The sequence below is a fragment of the Zosterops lateralis genome (genome assembly GCF_965231275.1).
Source record: "Zosterops lateralis genome assembly, chromosome: 1".
Lineage (NCBI taxonomy): Eukaryota > Metazoa > Chordata > Aves > Passeriformes > Zosteropidae > Zosterops > Zosterops lateralis.
In genome coordinates, this window is record NC_139762.1 from 21,373,414 (window position 1) to 21,392,982 (window position 19,569).

General features: G+C 38.3%; 1 protein-coding gene across 2 annotated transcripts in view; it reads right to left on the reverse strand.

The window, feature by feature from the left end:
* Positions 1-11,033: 11,033 nt before the first annotated feature.
* Positions 11,034-19,569, reverse strand: part of LOC310914843 (macrophage mannose receptor 1-like) — a 32,942-nt gene continuing 24,406 nt past the window's right edge. The window contains exons 25-31 of one of the 2 annotated variants that reach the window (XM_083871296.1): positions 18,791-18,956; positions 17,623-17,775; positions 17,250-17,366; positions 15,642-15,809; positions 13,693-13,734; positions 13,258-13,299; positions 11,034-11,237 (exon numbers count right to left, since the gene is read on the reverse strand). In XM_083871296.1, coding sequence (XP_083727422.1) covers positions 11,194-11,237; positions 13,258-13,299; positions 13,693-13,734; positions 15,642-15,809; positions 17,250-17,366; positions 17,623-17,775; positions 18,791-18,956 — 732 coding nt within the window. In that variant the 3' untranslated portion in view covers positions 11,034-11,193. Of the gene's footprint in view, positions 11,238-11,814; positions 13,300-13,692; positions 13,735-15,641; positions 15,810-17,249; positions 17,367-17,622; positions 17,776-18,790; positions 18,957-19,569 lie in introns of those variants that run through there. The other variant, XM_083871295.1, reaches the window with a different exon arrangement.

A 19,569-nucleotide genomic window follows, 5' to 3' on the forward strand; every position in this document is an offset into this window, starting at 1 on the left:
CCCTGTTGGATCAAATCAACAGTGAAATACTAAAGACAGAAATTCAACCTTAGCTTTTAAATCTTACATCTTAACTATACAGAATTTAAAAAAAAAGAAATCTAGCAGGAAAACACAGAAGTCTCATATTTTCATCTGTGAGAAGAGACTGAAGTGAATTTTAGAAGATTTAAGTGAAATTCATTCTGCAGGACATTAGAAAAAGTTCAGCCTTTCTACAGGAATTTGCCATTATCCTACATTTCTACAAAAATGCAACTAGAAAACTGTGTGAAAAATGCCTTATTGGAAAATCAATGCTTCTTTTTCTTGTGAAGTAAGTAATTCTTGTTTGAGAGCCATACCAAAAGTCAGTCACAATTTCAGGAAATGCCATGTGTTGTTTTTCACCCAGATCAAGATCCCACCCAGGGCAAGCACTCAGCACTTTGGTTTCCAAACTTAAAGATGGAAACTTGAGAAAAACAGCATTCTCAATACTCCATTCCCAACCACTGTAAACTGTCCCTATAACTGTGTAAAGGCCGGATTTTATCACAGCAGATTTTTTATATGGAAATATTTGGATTTGTTTAGAAAAATCTTTAAATGGAAAAAACAGTATGTGATGCAAAAAATATAATTAATAATAATATAATAAATAATATATACTATTAATGATAATATATTATTTGTATTGTATTATATTATATAAAATAATATACATATATAAAAATATAATAATAAACTGAAATAACGTATTGATTGGCACCTGTAGCAAAAGTATGATTCAGGAAAATTTGTCATCCTCTCCTGTTTTTAAGCCAAGATGACTGCATTTCCCAAATACAGGATTTGATCCTGCTTATCTGCTCAGAAGAAAGAGAACACAAGAAAGGGAATTAATTCCCTGAGAAAATTTATGGGATAAAAATAAAAGGGAGAAATTGAACAGTGAAATAAGAAATTACAAGAAAACGCTAGTTACAGAAGTTAGGGCAAAGTTAACTGAATTTTCTTTTTCAGATGATGACAAAATGTACTAACGAAAAGGATAAAGTCAACTGCTTCTTTTGGAAAATACATTTTATCTAAAAGCATAATTTTTTAATCTTCTGCTAAAGATCTTGCCTAGAAAGAGCAAGTTTTCTTTGGCCTTAAGTGTTCTGTCTTATGCTTACAGTATTTCCTTACAGCATGTGACCTATTTATATAAATGATACATTGTCATTTATATTGTCAGGGATTTTAACAGCCTTATTTTAACCTGGAGCCTGTACAACACGAGGCCAAGAAGAATTTAATTTTCTTCTCAGCTGGACATTTTGTAATAACAAAGAAATAAAAAAGAAATTATCCATTTTCTTCGGCTTCCTCTGCACCTCAAGCCACGCCAGAGCCAGCTGCAGCCTGCTAGCAAAGCAAAGATTGATTTCCTTTCAGCCTGGTTTCAGACAAGTTTTAGGGCTAAAAATTGAACAATTGCACTACATCCTTGATACCCCAAACATACCTGGTGTGCTTGCCTCTCTCCTCCTACAGTACTGTGAATTATGGGATGCTGTGCTGATCCCACAAAGGGGTACCTGCTCAAGGCTACTGAAATCCTGGAGGACAGACTCCAAGGAAGAGCAAAGTTAGAACAGCCAACCTCATGATGTCCCTTGCACCTGACACATACCTCAGGGCGCAGCAGGCAGGAGGTGGCACTGCCTTCCTGTTCCTTTGCACTTGTGAAATCTGGCAATGTCAGGCACCTGCCCCTAGCCACTGCTCACAGCAGTGAATCTCAGCACGAGCTGCATCCAGCCGTGAAGCACGGGTTGGCCAGTCCCAATCGGAAACAGAAATTGGGCAAACAACAAAGTTATACTTTCCAGCATGAATTTAGACAATTCTCTGTTACTAAAATTTAATTTTTATCCCTATATCCCAAACACTTATAGAAAGTCTCTTATAGAAAGTACTGATAGCATAAAAGTTGACCTGTTAAGGATTCCCTGGAATCCTGCCAAGTTCATTAAACTTCTTCTATCTCTAAAATTATCGGGAAAAACACAATCTGAACAGAACTTTGTATCCACCTCTCTGATGGGTCTGAATAAAGAGGAAGTGGGAGGTAACATGCCATGGTGGCTTTGCAGGTGATAATTTGCCAGTCACTGATGTTAGGTGTTCACAGACTGCTGCAATGACATAGAAAGACCCATACAGTGCTTTGGGATCCCTTCCAAGGAAAGACCTGGTCTGATGAAAAAGCAGCTATGAGCACGGTACATGTGCCCCATGCAGCAGCTGCAGTGGCTGAGAGCAGCCAAGGCACTCCTGCAGTTTTGCACTCCTGCACCTGCAGACCAATCCCAGCCATGGGGGCTCATTGCAAGGTCATTTCTCTTGGGGGTATGGCATTATTTTTTCTTGTTTTGCCAAATTTCCTTGAATTTTTGATGAGCCTGCTGTTTTTCTGGTCAAGTTCTAGCGAGGGGGGTAGCTACTCTTTGCCATAATCTTTCATAATCTTTCTCATTCAGGCTGATAAAGGCAACAGTTTAAAGTTATTCTGACAAGGTCAGACAAATGAAATCCACACAGATCAAAATAAGAACTAATTTAGGGAAATAAACCGTACGAATGAAAGTACTATGGCTATTGCATTAATTTGCTTGACTTCTGTATATACATAGTGAAAGCAACCACAAAGCATGTAGTAGTTAAGCAGAAATATGTTTATTTTTCACCATTCTACTCTGATCTGATTGGTAATAGACTAAACAAATTTTCCCAAGCAGAATCTATTTTGTCTGTGACAGTAACTGGTGAGTGATGTCTCCCTGTTCTTATCTCAACACAAGAACTTTTTGTGGTACACGTGTCAATAATGTTAAGTTGAGAAAGAACAGCAGAAAAAAAATCAGCTTTGCCTTATGGGCTTACATTCAGACCAAAGTTTTTAAAAATTTCCTATAGCAATGCTAAATCATTAATATAATCTCCTGGAAAGTATGCAAGTTGCATAACATCTAAGAATGTTACACATGCTTAAAAAAATTTAACAATAAATATAATTTTCTTAATGTTTGGAGGGTTGTGGATCACATAATTCAATTAAAAGATCATGAAAAATAGCACTGACAACAGCGGCCACATTTAAGGGATGGAAGAGTTCTCCATATAGGACACTGCACCCAAGGGTGCACGTCACAGCTGCAGATGTTGCATAGGCCTGCCTGATGACACAAGCATCTGAACTTCAATATTTCGGCTGAGGCACAGCAGACAAACTTATCTTGCATGAGTTCTGGTTTAGAGATACACTCATCAACCTTTTGTATCTTTTAACTGCTTCTCATTAACTGAGCCTCAGCAATCACTGGAAATAATCAACATGCATTTTTGGACTATTGTTTAAATAATGGAGAGTGGAAGAAAAAATAATTAGGCCAGTCATACTGCTTGGATACCAGTATATAGTTTCCAAAATAACTGGAAAAATGCCTGTTCTTTGTATTATCTCCATGATTAGTCTTTGTTTCCTTCCTTTGCTTTATCACTGTTTCCTTTCTTATTAAAAAAAAGTGTATACCACTTTCCCATGGGCAAACACTTCAAGGAGCATCTGGACAATGCTTTTAGTATATTTAGTTTAGTGTTAGGGTGTTCTGTGAAGAACGGGGAATTGTCCTTGATGATCCTTATGAGTTCTTTCCAACTGAAGATATTCTATGATTTTGTGATTTTTTTTTTAAGATTTTAAATCCTTTTCTTTTTGTAAAATTCCCTACCAAATTTAAAGACCAAATTTGACTTGAATATCTTAGAGAAGCATGCTGAAGCAGGGTACTTAAAACATTTTCTTCCCCCACTGCTTGTGGATTGGTGAGGTCCAGAACATGATTTTAAATATGGGTAACAAGGGCATGTGAGAAATCCCATATCTGAAAAATGTCCTAATGCCCAATACAGATTTGTGGCCTGGCTTATCTGTCAGTCTCTATGGGGGGCAGTGACTGAAGTTCTTTGCATCCCTGGGCAAAGAGGACACTGGACTTCTTCCCCTCCTCACAAACCTTCCAAATACAATTGTATCAAACCTATTTTCTGCAAGAGGAAGGACATTTGATAGTTAACAGCACAGAAGGAGATAGAAAGAGCAGACATTCACATGGACTGTTACCAAAGGAATCTCTTAACTACAGAACTATAAAAAGATCTGTAGGGCTTAGGTGTTTTTTTCTTTTTTTTTTTTTTTTCTCATAAGCTGCAAATACTAGTTCCAATAAAACAGCAAAAGGAGTTCTGTAAATAGCTGTAAGGGCTGGCTTTAATCTGAAATAGTTTCCAGATTTCTTTCTTATAAAGGGCATCTAAATCTCTCACAGCTCTTCCAGTCAAAGCATCGTAGTATCACTGCAGTGCATTTTCTTCTTTTTTACTTCCTTTTGTTGTTCTTCAGATACAAGACCTTGTGTCATGGTACACTGCACTAAAAATTTCTAGGATGATCTGAATTGCCTCTAAAAAGCCGGTGAGCCTTGGTCAAAGCTTCAAATTCAAGTCAGAGCCAGTTCCCAACTAAAGGACTATCCAAGGCCACATTCTGTACAGCCAATGCCATGATTTTTTTCAGTCACCACTTTTCTCTAAATATTCGTCTAAGTAGGCACATGATCCATCAAAGTAGATTTTTTTGGATGCTGTTCAGATCACTGCATGTACAGAGTACTCTTAATTTAGCTGATTTTCCATATTATAAAGCCAATGTGCATTTAAAATGAGTTGGGGCTCCTGCCCACATTCTCAATAATCTCACACTTTTACTTGGCAGCATCATAGTCTATCACACTTAAGTCTGCTCTGGAAAGCTTCAGTGCAGAATGCACTTTTCTTCTCATTTTACATGAGGCAGTGTTGCTGCACTCATGAGCTTAATGCTTCCTACCAAAACATAGCATGTACTGTTCAAAGCCTGCTCTTCATTTCCATATGAATAAATTTGTCATTCACTTCATTAGGAGGTATGTAAACAATAGAAGATGAGGAAATATTTGCAAGACCATTTCCTATCCCAGGAGCATTGTTTAGTTTACACAAATTGTGCCTAACTCTGCATAAAACAACAAGACAAGTTGAGGATGAAAACTTAATGTGATGTTTGGGCTACAAGACCTCCCTTTTTTTTTTTTTTTTAGCAGATGAATTTGATTATTTTTAACTATTAGAGACAAGCTGGAATACTCAGAGAAATTTGCAATTCTCAGTAAACACTGGGGGAAGCTAGGCAAGGTTTGAATGTATCAAGACACCAAAGAATTAAAAGACAGGCACAGCTTCACTGCCAAGCTGCTCTGAGCAAAATGTCTCACAGCAATTGGGGAATCTGGACTTGCACATCTGTAGTCTTGTTAAGGACTCCACTCAGTGGTAAGTAAAAGATGCTGCATCTCTGAAGTGCAGCAACATGTCAGGGAAGCTGCTTGGGGTCCACATGCCAGAGCCATTGACCCAAACTGGCCGGGGAAACCCCCTCCTGTGTGCAGCCAAAACCTTGTGCCCAGGCTGACCTGCTTCAAGGAGCAAGAAATGTGCCAGAGATCCTCATGTGCTGTCCTTGCACCTGCTCTGCCTCTGAAGAAGCTGGGAATGTCTATGCCTGATCTCATGGGCATCTCAGAGCTACAGCAAAATCACTCACTCACCAATGAAGAGCAGACAGACAGCTTTCCCAAACTGTAAAAATCATGAGAATATTTCAAAGCATAGAGTAAAGAATCCCTTTCTTTCATTATCTCTGTTCATATTTCAGCAATTGTAGGACTTTTCCTAAAGCACTACCAGTAATACAGGACCTTTAGGTCACATTTTCTACCAACTAATTCACAAAATAGGCTGGCTCTTCCAAATTTCTTTGGTTCTTACTCTTTATCAGTAACTGTGATAATCACACCAGCATGAATGGCTGGTGTGATTATCATTCATTTCAGGCATTTTTACATACAAAAATCATGTGGGCTATTTTCACCACTGTTTAGAAGATGTCCAGTCCTGCAGTTTCTGGGCATGTACACTTCCTGATGAAGTCCAAATAGTGAGGCACAGAGTGGCAGCAGGAAGTATCCAAAGACTAAAGTACAGAATGAACTTCATAAAGAATATATAAAGAATACACAGTGTAGGATTATTTGTGGACAGCAGGGAGAAGGAACTTTGCTGACCTGAGATATTCTAGAACACATGGTTTTATTGCAAGGGTTGTGGGTAAAAAGGGCCTGCCTCCAGCCCCCAGCCTCGGCTGAAGGGAAGCCCCAAAGAGAGAAGAAGAAAGAACAAGAGGGTAAGAGCTGAGAGAGAAGGGAGCGAGAGAGGTGGGAGCAAGAGAGCCAGAGAGAGGTGGCAGGATCAGAGAGCAGGGGGAGGAGAGCAGGGAAAAGAGAGCGAGGTCTTTGTTACAATACATTACATCTCCTTTTGTATTGAATAGTCTAATTTACACTAACTAACCAGGTCAAGACACAAAATCCTATAGAATCTACATATAGCCTATAAGAATTCCTACATTACCATACTGTGTTATATTTTGAACTCTAAAAACTACTCTTTAGACTTTTCTCTTTTGTGACATTGACCTTTGAATCCCTTAGCCAGCAGAAGGGTATTGTTCAATCAAAAGGGATTCTCCTTCAGCTGCCCAGGCTATTGTTTTCAGGTTATATAGTAACTAAGACTAGGTATCCTACAATTCAAAGTAAGCTTTCATTTCTATTTCGATTATAGGTTTCATATTTTCAGAAACTTTTGCTAAGCAATCATATTTATAAGGTTTCCCTGATCCATCTTCCCCAACATCACAGTAAGTGGCTTGAGAAATAAAATGCAAAATTGAAAATTCTGAAGTAAGGAAAGTCTAATCAGAGAAAATTTATTTTAATGAAAGTAAAAAATACACACAAAGAGCTACCATTGCTCTTTGTTTAAAGCAGTGAATCTACATTTTAGTCCTCTGAACTAAATCATAAGAGTTTACCACTAGGCTATTTGCAAAAAAGAAGTGTATTGTTCTTCAGGGATGTTTCTTTTAAAAATCACCAGTAGAAAAACTATGAGTCAAGCTGTGTTGGCATGAGAACAAGTGCAGAATGTCATGCTATGTTCAATACACAAAATGTGAGAACAGGCAGAAATCATTTATGAAATTCACTCTGAATGACACTTTAGTTGTCTGAACTATCAAACACCGTATGAATAATTGAGGAAAAAAGCCTTATGAATATTTGGAGTTATAAGAAAATACCAAACTTCTGGAATTTAAATTATTATAGTAGCCAATGCAGTTTTAGTCAAATTATAAAAGCACACAAGAAGCAATGGAAAATGGTTAAAGGAGGAAAATTCATAGACTGTGGTTTTCTCTTCTGACTCTTTAGGTGAATGCAAACAGATTTCAAGCAAAATATAAGTATTTCCTTCCCTTTTGTCTTGCTTCCTCATTTGTTTAAAATCCCTTCCCGATTTGTGTCACTATGCTAAGTTTTGATATCATTGAATTTCACATATTCAGTGAAGTAATTATAATGTAGCCATTTCTTTGTGGCATAATCAATTCCTTTTCATTTGTAATCCAACTAAGAATGGACGGTTTTACTTTTATGTGCCTAAATGAACCTGCTTTGGCAAATAAACAGTCAAGGAGCTAAATGGCCTCTTCCAGACTTTTGTTAACTTTGCAACATACGGAGATTGCATATTTCTAATTTCCCACTTCCTGTTAAAATTTTGTTGGAAACAGATTTAACTCTGAATAGACCCTAAATTTTGTGCACTTTTAAAGTATCATTAAGCCAATGTACACAGCAAAAGGGGCCTTTGACAGAAGCTTAGTTTCAAAAGCAGCCTGACAAGCATGACCATCTCTTGTGGTAGCTCCGAAATGAAAAGTATTATTCCTAGGAGAAAAGGCTACTATTCCTACTGCCCAGAATAAAAATAATAATAATAAAAAAATTCTCGAAATTTTTTCAAGAGGATGGAGAGATGGAGGAAAAATCCTTTGGCAGATGGGAGATGTGTAATCAGGCCTCATTTTTACTATTCCATGTGCCCTTTGACAGATTATTCACCCCCACCCCCCCCCACCCCCACCCCCCCCCACCCCACTCCCCTCACTAATTACAGGCCAATATACCTTTTCTTTTGCATTTTGTTCTCACTTCCCAACACTCACTGAGAGTGAACCCCAAGGGGGACAGGGGGACAGATCCAGCAGGTTGAAATATCAGCACCTTTTCTTCAAATGTAACTGTTCCAGAGGGAATGAACACCAGGGGGTGTGTTTGTCTCTTACAAACATTTAAAAACAAATGTTTCCACTTTTCATAGTATCTTTGTAGAGAAAGTGCTTGCTGTAAGCTTTCTCTCAGCGGCTTCTTGCGTTGCAAAACAACCCATGCAGTTCCTCTGTAGCACTCTAGCAAAAACCTCTTCCTTTCCATTGCTCCAGAGGCTTCTCTACATGTCCACTTTCTGTTCCTCTTAGGAAAACCCCAGGTTCCCTCCTATCCTCTTCACTTTAGCATGACACTCTGAAGCTTCAGCCTCACCATTTGCACACTCACCACTCTCAGGAAAGAAACCATCTCCTCATCTTTCTAGGTAGTTCTGCCCTGTGAAAGGCATCCTGAGCTAGGGCAAGGTGGAGAGGCAGCCTGCCTTCATCCCTGATCTGGCTGTGGCCTTTCCAAAGAACACAAGAATATCCAGGCAAATAGGAACAAACATACAAATATCTTATATGCTCCAGCCTTTCCCCATCCACACACACACTCTTTCCTGGTCTGAACAGTGCACCTGAGGAAACAGTTCACTTTAGATACATCAGCATTTTTTCTTGATTCTCATATGCAAAGTATATCCAGTTCCTTCTCCACAACCAGGAGTCGTATCCCCTCTGCACTTCTCCCTGCAGCATCTACATTTCCCAGACCTTTGCTTTGCCATGCTCAGCCTTGCCTGTCTCTCCTAGGAATAGTCAGCACTTCAGGCTCAATTCAAACTCCTTCATTTCTATTTCAACCTTTCCTTTCAATCTATCTCCTTTGTTTGGATACTTTGCACTGTGTTTTTGTTTGCCATCCTCTTACCAACCTCAGTCAATGTTTCCCACTGCACAAATCTTTATTCCTCCAGTTACTGAATATTATTCACTCCTGTGTCTAGAACCTCTTTGTTATCATTTTGCTCTTCTCGTGGGCAATGAAACAACTGCAAGTCCTCCATAAATATGCCTGATTATCTTCTATAAAGAAAAATCATGTCAGTCAGTTCTAAAAGTAGGTGAGATGGATTTCATCTAGGTGTTTAGATCAATAGTCTGGGTAAAAATCCAGTATAATGGTTGCACTGCACACATTGTCCAGAAATGAGAGCAAATGTGTCCTCAGAGGAACCACAACCACTAACCACATCCTTAAAACACTAGCCAAATCCTTCAAAAGATTATATAACAGATAGTGAATAGTTGTGCACAGCAAAACCTTGTGCCCAGAAAGTTGGATGTGTCAGATAAGGATACAGCTGAGAAGAGACAAAACGAACAGTAACTCTTCCTCTGTCCGGATACAGTGACATCAGGACAACGTTGTGCTTATAGAGCAGTTTACACCTTTCCTATTGACCCCGGAAAGTCTGGCTCTTGCCCATTGGAATCTGGCCTGAAGGCACCAGCTCATTTCGCAACTATCTATCTATTCTCTTTGTATTTATAGAACTTCCTTACATTTTGTTCCAAATTACTCTTCACTTCCTTTTTCAGTCCCCTAGTTTCAGAAAATTAAATGACAAAAGTAAAGACTTGTAGTTCAACAAGTAAAGACTTGTAGTTTCTTTTTAGACCTGTGTTTATCCAGAGGCCTGAATCTAATAGGTACTGATACTGATATTAGCAAATTTTCTCTGTAAACTGATATTCTTTTGAAAGAGGTGGATGCTCCATTCTTCTTGGTGTATCTGTCTGCCATGGCTTTGTTACTGCCTGACCTTAGAGAAAGTTACAGTGGTGATTTTTTGCTTTTCCTTCCTTAAAGACAGTTACTACTTCTTACATTATAACAAGTTCAAGTAGAGAATCAATTACTTTTTCATCCATGTCATAGGCTAGGGATATAATGAAAATTGTGGGAAAAGACAGGACATTCTCTCTAGAATACCACCCTACTATAGAGAAAGCAAGGGCAAGCAGCTGAGAAAGTAGATGTCAGCATCTTTTCTACATGGAGACCCATTTTACAAATACTATTTTATTGCATGTAAGAGCAAATCCAGAATCTATGTGGAAGCAGGACAAGCTGACAAATTGTGATTTCCACGTTTCTGTTCACAACAGTGTTACACCAAAGGTTGCCAGACCTTTGGAAAGATTGCTTTTACCACTAAATTCTGCGTCCAAGCATTTGATATCTCTTTCCTACCTTTGCACAAGTAGTCTTTAAACTAGGTAGTGGACCTGTCTTATTTGATGAGCATTCTTGGAGTTGGTCTGTTAGCAAGGATTTGGTATGAAATAGTGGCAACATCAGCTTTCCTTCAGAAATCTAGCTGCAGGAGACTAATTTGGAATAAAAACCCCCACAAGTAACCATTAAGTTTGAGAAGAAAATCTGTCATATTAGGATGTATGGAAAACTAAAGTTTCTTGTAGATTTCTGCTTCACTGATAGGGAAGAAATGCAGATAATAAACTGCGTTTCTTAAAACAAGTTGTTCTGTTTGTTTGGGTTTTTCTCTGACAAGCTGCTATTGTGAATAGAAAGAAGTTCTTTTAATAATGAGGAAATAAATATTCACATGGCTCATTCACTTCTTCACTCACAGAGTTCACTCACAGGCAATCATCAGTATTGGTTGGAGAAATATTCTGAAACTAATCCCAGCTGTATGCTCAGTTTCAAAGAGCCATACTGGCACTGCAGAGAATTCTCATGAGATGTCTGGGAAGTTCCTCAGAGGGTCTCACTCTTCACCACCAGGCGTCAGCCACTGCTGTCTCTGATATGGTCCCAGATACACAATCCTCTCTCTGCTGGTCTTCATGGGCACTAGAAACCCTCTACCTGGTGAACTCTGGGTTCAGTTCTCACAAATGCAACAGGACTGCTAAGGCTTATCAATCCTTGGGAACTTTCACTGATTAACTTCTCATTAGGCATACTTCCTGGGTTTGGCCTATTCTATTCTGGTAGCCACTTCTTTCTCCAAAATTATGCAGCCTGTGGAACAAATTCAGACAAGCCAGACAGAAGGGTCCTTTATTGAAGGTGTTATAAGAGTGGATTAAATCTTTTAAATCTGCTCAGTGCTGTGAGGATCTCAGCTGAAATACCTTATCTACTGGGGCAGTACACTGTCAGAAGGACCCACAGCACAGGGTCTAGGAAGGAGCAGCAGAAGGGATGAGAGATCTGGAAGACAGCCAGTGAAATGTAAAAGGAAGAGCTAATGTTGCTATCAGCAGATGTTGAGAGAAGATATTAAAGATCTATCAATATATAAAATGTGTCTCAGAAACCACTAGAGCAGAACAGCACACAAGTAGTCTTAAATTACAACACTTTCATTAGACAATTATTAGGGTAAACCTTCAAATTTTATGGATAAAGAAGCAATGAGACACAGTTTCACTGGTTGGTAAAGACCATTTGAAAAAATGCTAGACTAGGAAAAGTGGATGCTCATTTGCCTATAAAAGATTAAGAACCTCATCCCTCCTTCCTCTTTTTACTGTTATGATAAATTGTTTTGTTTAAGAAGAGACACACACTTTACTTAGAATCAGCAGCCTTTTAATTCCCGTTTAGTGAACCAATGCAGAATAAAAACTTATTTACATGTATTTCGTACACACACAAAATATTTTAACTTAAACACAATTACAACTTGTCAAATGATTAAAATATCAAAAAAGTATCAAATTAAATAAGGACATCCACTGCACTAAGAGCTTTGAGCCATTTGGTTGTTTGCATTTGGTATAAAAGGCACTTGGAAAGTGAAGATGAAAAACACCTGTACATGAGCCTATTTTAGGGTTTATGAAGACTGAGAATACACCAGTAGACCAGTACACCAGATCATGATGGAAGTCTAGAATGAGACTCAAAGGTTTAAAAGGGACTTGGACAGGGAGAATTTGGTTAGAAGTTAGAAAAGACTTTCTAAAGGTAAGTTTCATTAGGCCTTGAAAAAATGGCCTAAAAATTTAAGAAATCTACACTGGCATTGGAGATATCAAGAATACATTTTATAAATGTTCAGATGTGAATTAAGTGTAATTCCCCTTTCCTTCCCACTCTTTTGCAGCATCCTTTGAGATCTTTATTTGACTGTTTAAATGATAAACCACTACTATTCACAATACATTCCCACCTCTCATTATACTCGATCTTTCAAAGCATATGTTACAGAACTATAGCAGAAGAAGTACAATTTACACTTTGCTTTCCATCAGTCATAAAAAGAGGAGCAAATTATGTTAATTCTGATATTATGGCCAACATAAAATGTTTCTGTGGTACCTCAGTAGGAAAAAGAAGATGTGGACCCACAGCACTGGAGCAGGTTGCCTGACTAAGGCTGGGACCTGGCTTTGCTCCAAGCAGGGATCTGCACCAGGTGAGGATCTGCCAGTCTGTGCTGGAGATCAACAGGACATTTTCAGGATACCTACAGATCTGGATATACTTTTTGGAACACACTAAGGACCATATCCTCACAACTGAATATGGTGAACACAGTTCTTATGTCTAAAGATGATGCCGGATGTGCGCAGAGATTGGAGCTGCCTGAGTGTTGGCTGACACAGCATAGCTCCAGGTCCATGTGAAAGCTTAACAACCCTCCCAGGTACTAAAGTTTGTGAGCAGATCTCTTTATCTGCCTTGCAAGTTTGCTTGTTCCTGCTAGTAGAGAAAGCAAGAAGCATCCCATGCAAAATTAAGTAGAATTTCCATAGGAGAAAATTGCTTTCCTTAAGAATTCTCATATGCCAACACTTTAATTTTTTTCAAAATCAGGCCCAAGATTACCCAGCCTATTAAATTGTTTCCTGCTCATTTTCTTCAATATTGGTCACAAGACAATTTGATTCATGAGTCCCAATGTCACCACGGTATATGGCATTGTCAAACCCAGCTGTAAACATTTGTCGATCACGTCTTCTTTTATAGAAACAATATAATGTAAGGCCAGTGCCAGTGAGCAGAAAGAAGATCAGTATAAAAATCATCCCACCTAAACCACCTGATGATGAAGCAGCAGCTTTGTTTCTTGATGCTGTGGAAGACAAAACAGAAACAATTGCTACAAATGCCCAGAGACTGCTGTTGCATGCAACAAATATCTCCCTAAGTAAGCAACTGAGTTAAAACAAAAGGGCTAAACAATCATAATAGCAGTTAAAATTAATGCATGTTCCAGATAAATAATGCTAAATTTGGCTTAATCTGTTCTAACGAGCATTATATTGCACTACATATATAACTTGTAAGGAAAAAAAAAAAAAAGAAGACACAGTTTGAGAGAAGTGTTCTCATTTTGAACAGATTTAAAATAAAACATGACGGTTATTTAAATAAAAGTTTCTGGAGAAAATTCCACTTGTAAATAATGAGTTTCTATAAACCTATTGAAATTTCTGTTTATTGGGCTTAAAAGAAACCAACTTACCATTGTTAACAGGTGAATCATGGGTTGGCTCAACTTCAGCAACTTCAAAATTTAAAAATATGTATATTATACAGTTTGAAAGCAACAGTTCAATGAAATAAATACTGTGTACATAATTTTTACTTTGTGTTCATAACAAATTTTAAATAATCATAGAATCATAGAATGGTTTGGGTTGGAAAAAGATTTAAGGGTCATCTAATTCCAACCCCCCTGCCCTGGACAGGGACACCTTTCAGAGACCAAATTTCTCACAAGCCCCTATCCAACCTGGCCTTGAACATTTCATGGGCTAGGTAGCCACAACTTCTTTGGACAACCTGTTTCAGTTGCTCACCACCTTCACAGTAAAGAATTTCCTCCTAATATATAATATAAGCCTACTCATTTTTATTTTAAAGCCCCTTATCTTGTCACTACATGCCTGTGGAAGAAGTCCCTCTCCAGCTCTCTTGTGGGCCTCCATTAGGGACTGAAAATGCTATAAGGACTCCCTGGACTCTTCTCTACTCCAGACTAAAAATCCCAGCTCTCTCAGCCTGTGCTCATAGGGGAGGTGATCCAGCCCTCAGACTATCTTCAAAATCCTTCTCTGAACCAAGTTGAGTAGGCCATTTTAAAAGTAGTTTTTTTCAAATGGTTTAAAAATAACCCAGTTGAGGTTTTTCTTGTGCTGGAGGCTGTAGCTGAAGAAAGTATGTGCGTATGAAATATATATGAAAATATATTTTGAAAAATTATACCGAATCCATGAAATATACTTGCCAAAAACACTTGTAAAAAAAGAAAACCCCTAGACTAACTGTCATCTCACTATTCATTGCTTTGAACACTTTTTATGTAAGGTAGATTGTGTTCAAAGTTTTTACTCTTCCACAGTGTAAAGCTTAATACTTCACACTAAAGAATTCCATTTTTTACACTTGCAAAAATGAAAAGCACAGTTGTACTTAGTATTTTAGCTGTATTTTTAGGCAGATTCTTTTTTCTCCCCCCACTGCTTGAGGAGTAGGATTCAGTTAATTGCTTATAGGACTGACTGGCTGGGCCCTAAAAAGTTCACAGATGACTCCATTGCCAACCTGCCAACATGTGAAGATCCACAGACAAAACTGGTTCTCCCTTACATTGATTACATTTGTGTGGTGGATCTGTTTGCCAGTGGCAAATGTGACTGACCTATTTCAAACTGTCTCCCAGCTGATGTGTGCAAACACAGCTGGATCTGAGCACATACAGTGACCCCTGACAGCTGCATTTGTGCAGATTTACATCCTTCATGTTTTATGCAGCACTGCTGTGCATGCAAGGAGTGACACTCAGATTTCACATCGGTTGTCATCCCAAACAGCACAGGGCCACAAGTAAGCATTACAAATGAAGCATACCACGCTGTTTGGTTGTCCTGCCATGTCTCACCATGCCTCTGTCAGCAGAGAAATGAATTGGACCCCACTGCCCACCCTCCCCTGATGCTTCCTTCTTGCTCATCCAGCAGATCCCAGAACACTTCATCATGGTGGTACTGTCCCCATCAGCAGCACCTTCTCTCTGCTGGAGACTCTTTACTGCTTCCCCTCAGCTTACCTCTTGGAGACCGTCTGTCTTTCTTCTCAGCACTCTCTAGTTTAATTATCTGGTCATCATCTACTGCTCCTTGCACTCTAACCATAATATCCATGAATGTTCTCTGCACTCTCAACAGAAGAGATGTCCTTCCCTACCCCAGGGTGCAGTAATTGCCCAGAAATCAGTGCTTTTAAACTGAGAGAAGAGTGATGCACATTATTCTCCATTATTTCTCATAATTTTTAACAGAAATTACTCTTGGCTTTGATTCACATGCATTAGCATCAATCCACAGTGTACCCAGTGCCTAAAAGATTTGGCCTGATAAGTATTAACCTCTACTTTTAAAGTAATCCAATGTACAGAAATTCAGAACTTACTTTTGGGGATTTTGCAAATAAAATTCTGATCAACAGAGCAGTAATAGGTCCTCCAAGTTCCACTTGAGACATCCATGTCAACACAGTGTTCATCAAAAAGTACTGTAGGCTCTCCTTTTTCCCAGTTGACATATTCTACAGCACTTCTGTCCATCCATATCCATTCTCCTGAAATCAAATGTATTACCTAGTGAGTGAGTGAAGTGGAGAATAACTTCTAGTCTACCGGTCACAATGACATATCAGATCAGATCTGGGATTTTTTAGTCACATAAATTGGTATCACAGAACACCTATTTCTAACTCTGGAGCACTTATTTCTCACTCTTTTAAGAGCCAGAGCTTTTCAGGTGGGAGTGACCCAAATGCAAATGCTCACAAAGTTAATTTCATTAGTGTTCACAGCTGTCAGTGATGTAAGGATGACCTTACACAAGGTCCAGCACCCAGGGACCTTGACCTGAAGCCTGCACCCAGGACTGTGCCTGGGAGCCTTAAGAAAAGCAGAGCACCTGTACAAGCCAGTATCAGCAGAGCAAGCATACAGAATGCTCAGATTTTCTTTATGTGTGTATTCAAGATAAGCTAATAACTAATTTATTAGAGCTGGATTAGTTAATTATCTTTGCAAATTGAATTAGCTCTCTTTAATCATCTTATCTGCTGACTGTCAAACATGTCCAGTCAAGTAGGAGTAATAGCCATCTTCTCTCCTTCAGCATGTGCTTTTGTGGCAGCATATCCTGGTGGATCCAGCTGCCTCAGTGCCCCTTCCTCTGTCCCTCCCCTGCAGTTGCACTTCCCTGCTGCCCTGCTTGCACAGTGGGGAGCACTGTGGCACTCTAGGGACAGGTCAGCAGCAAGTCACTGCTTTTCCAGTGCTCATTTTCAGCTGGAACAGATGAACCTGGCCCACCATTGCTGGTGCTGAGACACACAGACTTGAGCAGAAGTTGGAGCCAAGTCTAGACTCATTCTGGAGGTTTACCCTCAAAGTTTACCAAGAAAAACTGGATTCAGAATTACGATGATATAGAATACAACGTCAAATTTGCAATTACAGCAGTTAAAAAATTTTAAAAAACCCAAACCAACCACATTAAATATATTTGGATTGAAATGAAGGGTTCCACCAAAAGTTTATGGAAAAAACCACAGAAATTTAGATTAATAATTTTTTATACGCAGCTCATATGAGATGTAATGCCCTGTGTTGTCTAGAAATAAGTTTTAATTTAACTCAGCAACTATGGACATTATTTAAGCATTTTGCTTAAAATGCTACTGTGGTTAAATGTAAAGTAATTTCAGTTAAAAAAGGCAATAAGAAACATTTTTAGTCAACTACTGCAGCGCTAACCCAAAATCTTTTACAGATATATTTACTCTGATGGCAACAAAGATGCAGAAAATGTAGACCCCTTTGGTGGTTTATGTTTTATGGATTTTAGCAGAAAAGCTATTAAATATTAACTAGTTATTTTTCCCTGATTATTTAGTAAATACTTAGCATATTGGTACTATTATTTAGTATGTTAGTAGTACTTAGTATTCACTCTGTTTATTTAGTATCTATTTTCATCTCAGTATGCATTGTGAAATAAATACCGTCAATATTTTTGAACAATCCTATCCAAAATTTTCTGAAGTCACTTGCAAGTGGCGACAAGTAGAGTAAGAGAAAATTCATTTCAGCTGAATCTTCTATGGAAACCAGAGAGGCACCTAAAAATACCAATTAAATGTTACATATAATTTCAGCAAGATTTTTCATTTTAAAGTAATTATCTCAGTAAAAAATCATTACATGCTTCGTGACCAGCATTGCCATATAGTAAAAATGCTTGGTAATACATTTAAATCAGGTGTAACTTATAACTGATACACACATAGACACACGGCATATTATCATTTGGTTCTGGATTAAAAAGCCAAACACACAAACAACCTGTAATATATCCTAATAAAAAAAGGCACTTACCCATTTGAATACACATCATGGAAGCGTCAGGCCAGCTTTCCTCAGAAGTGGTGTGAACATAGTAACAATGCCCACGGAAGGGAATCCAGGATCTACCACGCTTCGGTTCAGGACACTTCCCAGGAAGCTGAGGTGGTTCACTAGGGATTAACTCTATTATGAAGACAAACAACTTTCAGTGGAGTTTCAAAATCCAGGTGAAATATGTACTCCTGCACCACACATCAGCCCTACAAATATGACACTTATTTGAGGAAAAGGAATATGGGGTAGACTTAACTAATTATAAAGTGTTGAATTCAGCTTGACAAACTAGTAATAAACTATTCTGGTTGGAGCTAGTTCTCCACTCTGCCAAAGGAGACTTACACCAGTCTAACTGCAATTGTCTTCAACATGGCAATTTTTACCTAAAACTTTTGTGACACTGAATGAGGAATGAGTCAGCATACATAAGGGAACTCAACACCACAAGTCTGTGGCTTGTGTCTAGCCATTTTCTAGAAAAGTCAGTCAGAGAGGCTATCTGCTCCTGCCCTAGTACATCATACTTCCTAATCAACGTAAAAGCGGAATTTATAGACTTTTATAATTATAATGATATTATAATCACCTGATTAAAGCCAAAACAGAGCTTAAATTATATAAAATTTTCTGTGAATTATGGTGCAGAAATGATGAATTTCCTGCATAATTTGAAACATGTTTGAAAAATGCATGCAATATTTGAGTGCTAAAGCATTTGAGCAGAAGCAACAAAAAATTAATTGATTTGGTTCCTACACTGACAGAAATTTCTTAACTCACAGTATTTCAAAATATACTTTTAAATGTAAAAGTATATCATTAAATATATTTAATAATTAGGCTAAATCTGATTGATTCTCTAGTTCTTGATGAACAAGGATGCAAAAAAACACTATGGCATGTGGCATGAAATATTGCAGCTGTCTTTATGATGTACATGTGTTGACTGGCCTGTTAAATGAAATGTCTGGAAACCACACAAGACAGACTGGATCTGAGAGTTATTCCTTAAAAAAGTAAGAGTTTATCACAAGGCATACACTGCTTTTCACAACCTTTGCACATGTGGAAAACTAAATTCAAATAAAGGCATTAACTCAAATTCAAGCCTCCCAAATCACATTTGTCCTATTGGACTTACCATTGGATTGCTTACAGAGAGATAAAAATGTTTCGTTGCAAGATGCTGTCTTCCAAAAGCCATCCAAATCTAGATAGACACAGGCTTTGTTTTTATTTGGTTCTCCACTGCCCCAGTTAAGATACCTGCTCCTCCTTCTATCTGACCATACGTATTGGCCACCACTCTAAAAGCAAATCACAATTATGATTACTTCACATACAAGAATTAGACTGGAAGAACATTGATTGCACTTGAATTGTATGCAAAAATTAGGAAAAATTGGGAATCATGGTTTCTTGGACAAGATTACATCATGAATATGTAAGAAACTTGTCCACACTCCCGTTCTCCACACAGGTAGGGCAGTGATCCTAGAGATGTTTGTTTAGCATGCAGCCTACATTATTCAATTCACACCATTTGTCTCATACTCTAAGTGGGCAAAGGGCCTTGAGGTAACAAATGTGAATGCATGGATGAACATTTTATTATATGAGTCCACATGTACACTCAGATCAAATAAAGATTGCAGAGAAACTACGTCAGCATTCCTCTATAACATAGGCTTCTCTAGGTATTTAGAAAGCAAAGAGAAGAAGCTGAGGTTTCGCTGGAGAGAGAAAAACTGATGAGGCTTTCCTTGGGGCTGGACCACAGATCCATATCACCATGTTAACTGCACTTGTGGTAAGTTTGTGGGTCTTGCACAGACCAACTACCAGAGACAAGCTAAGCATGTATTTTGTCAATGGATATCACCAGTGTTTGCAGAGGATGACTGACATTATTCACATCCA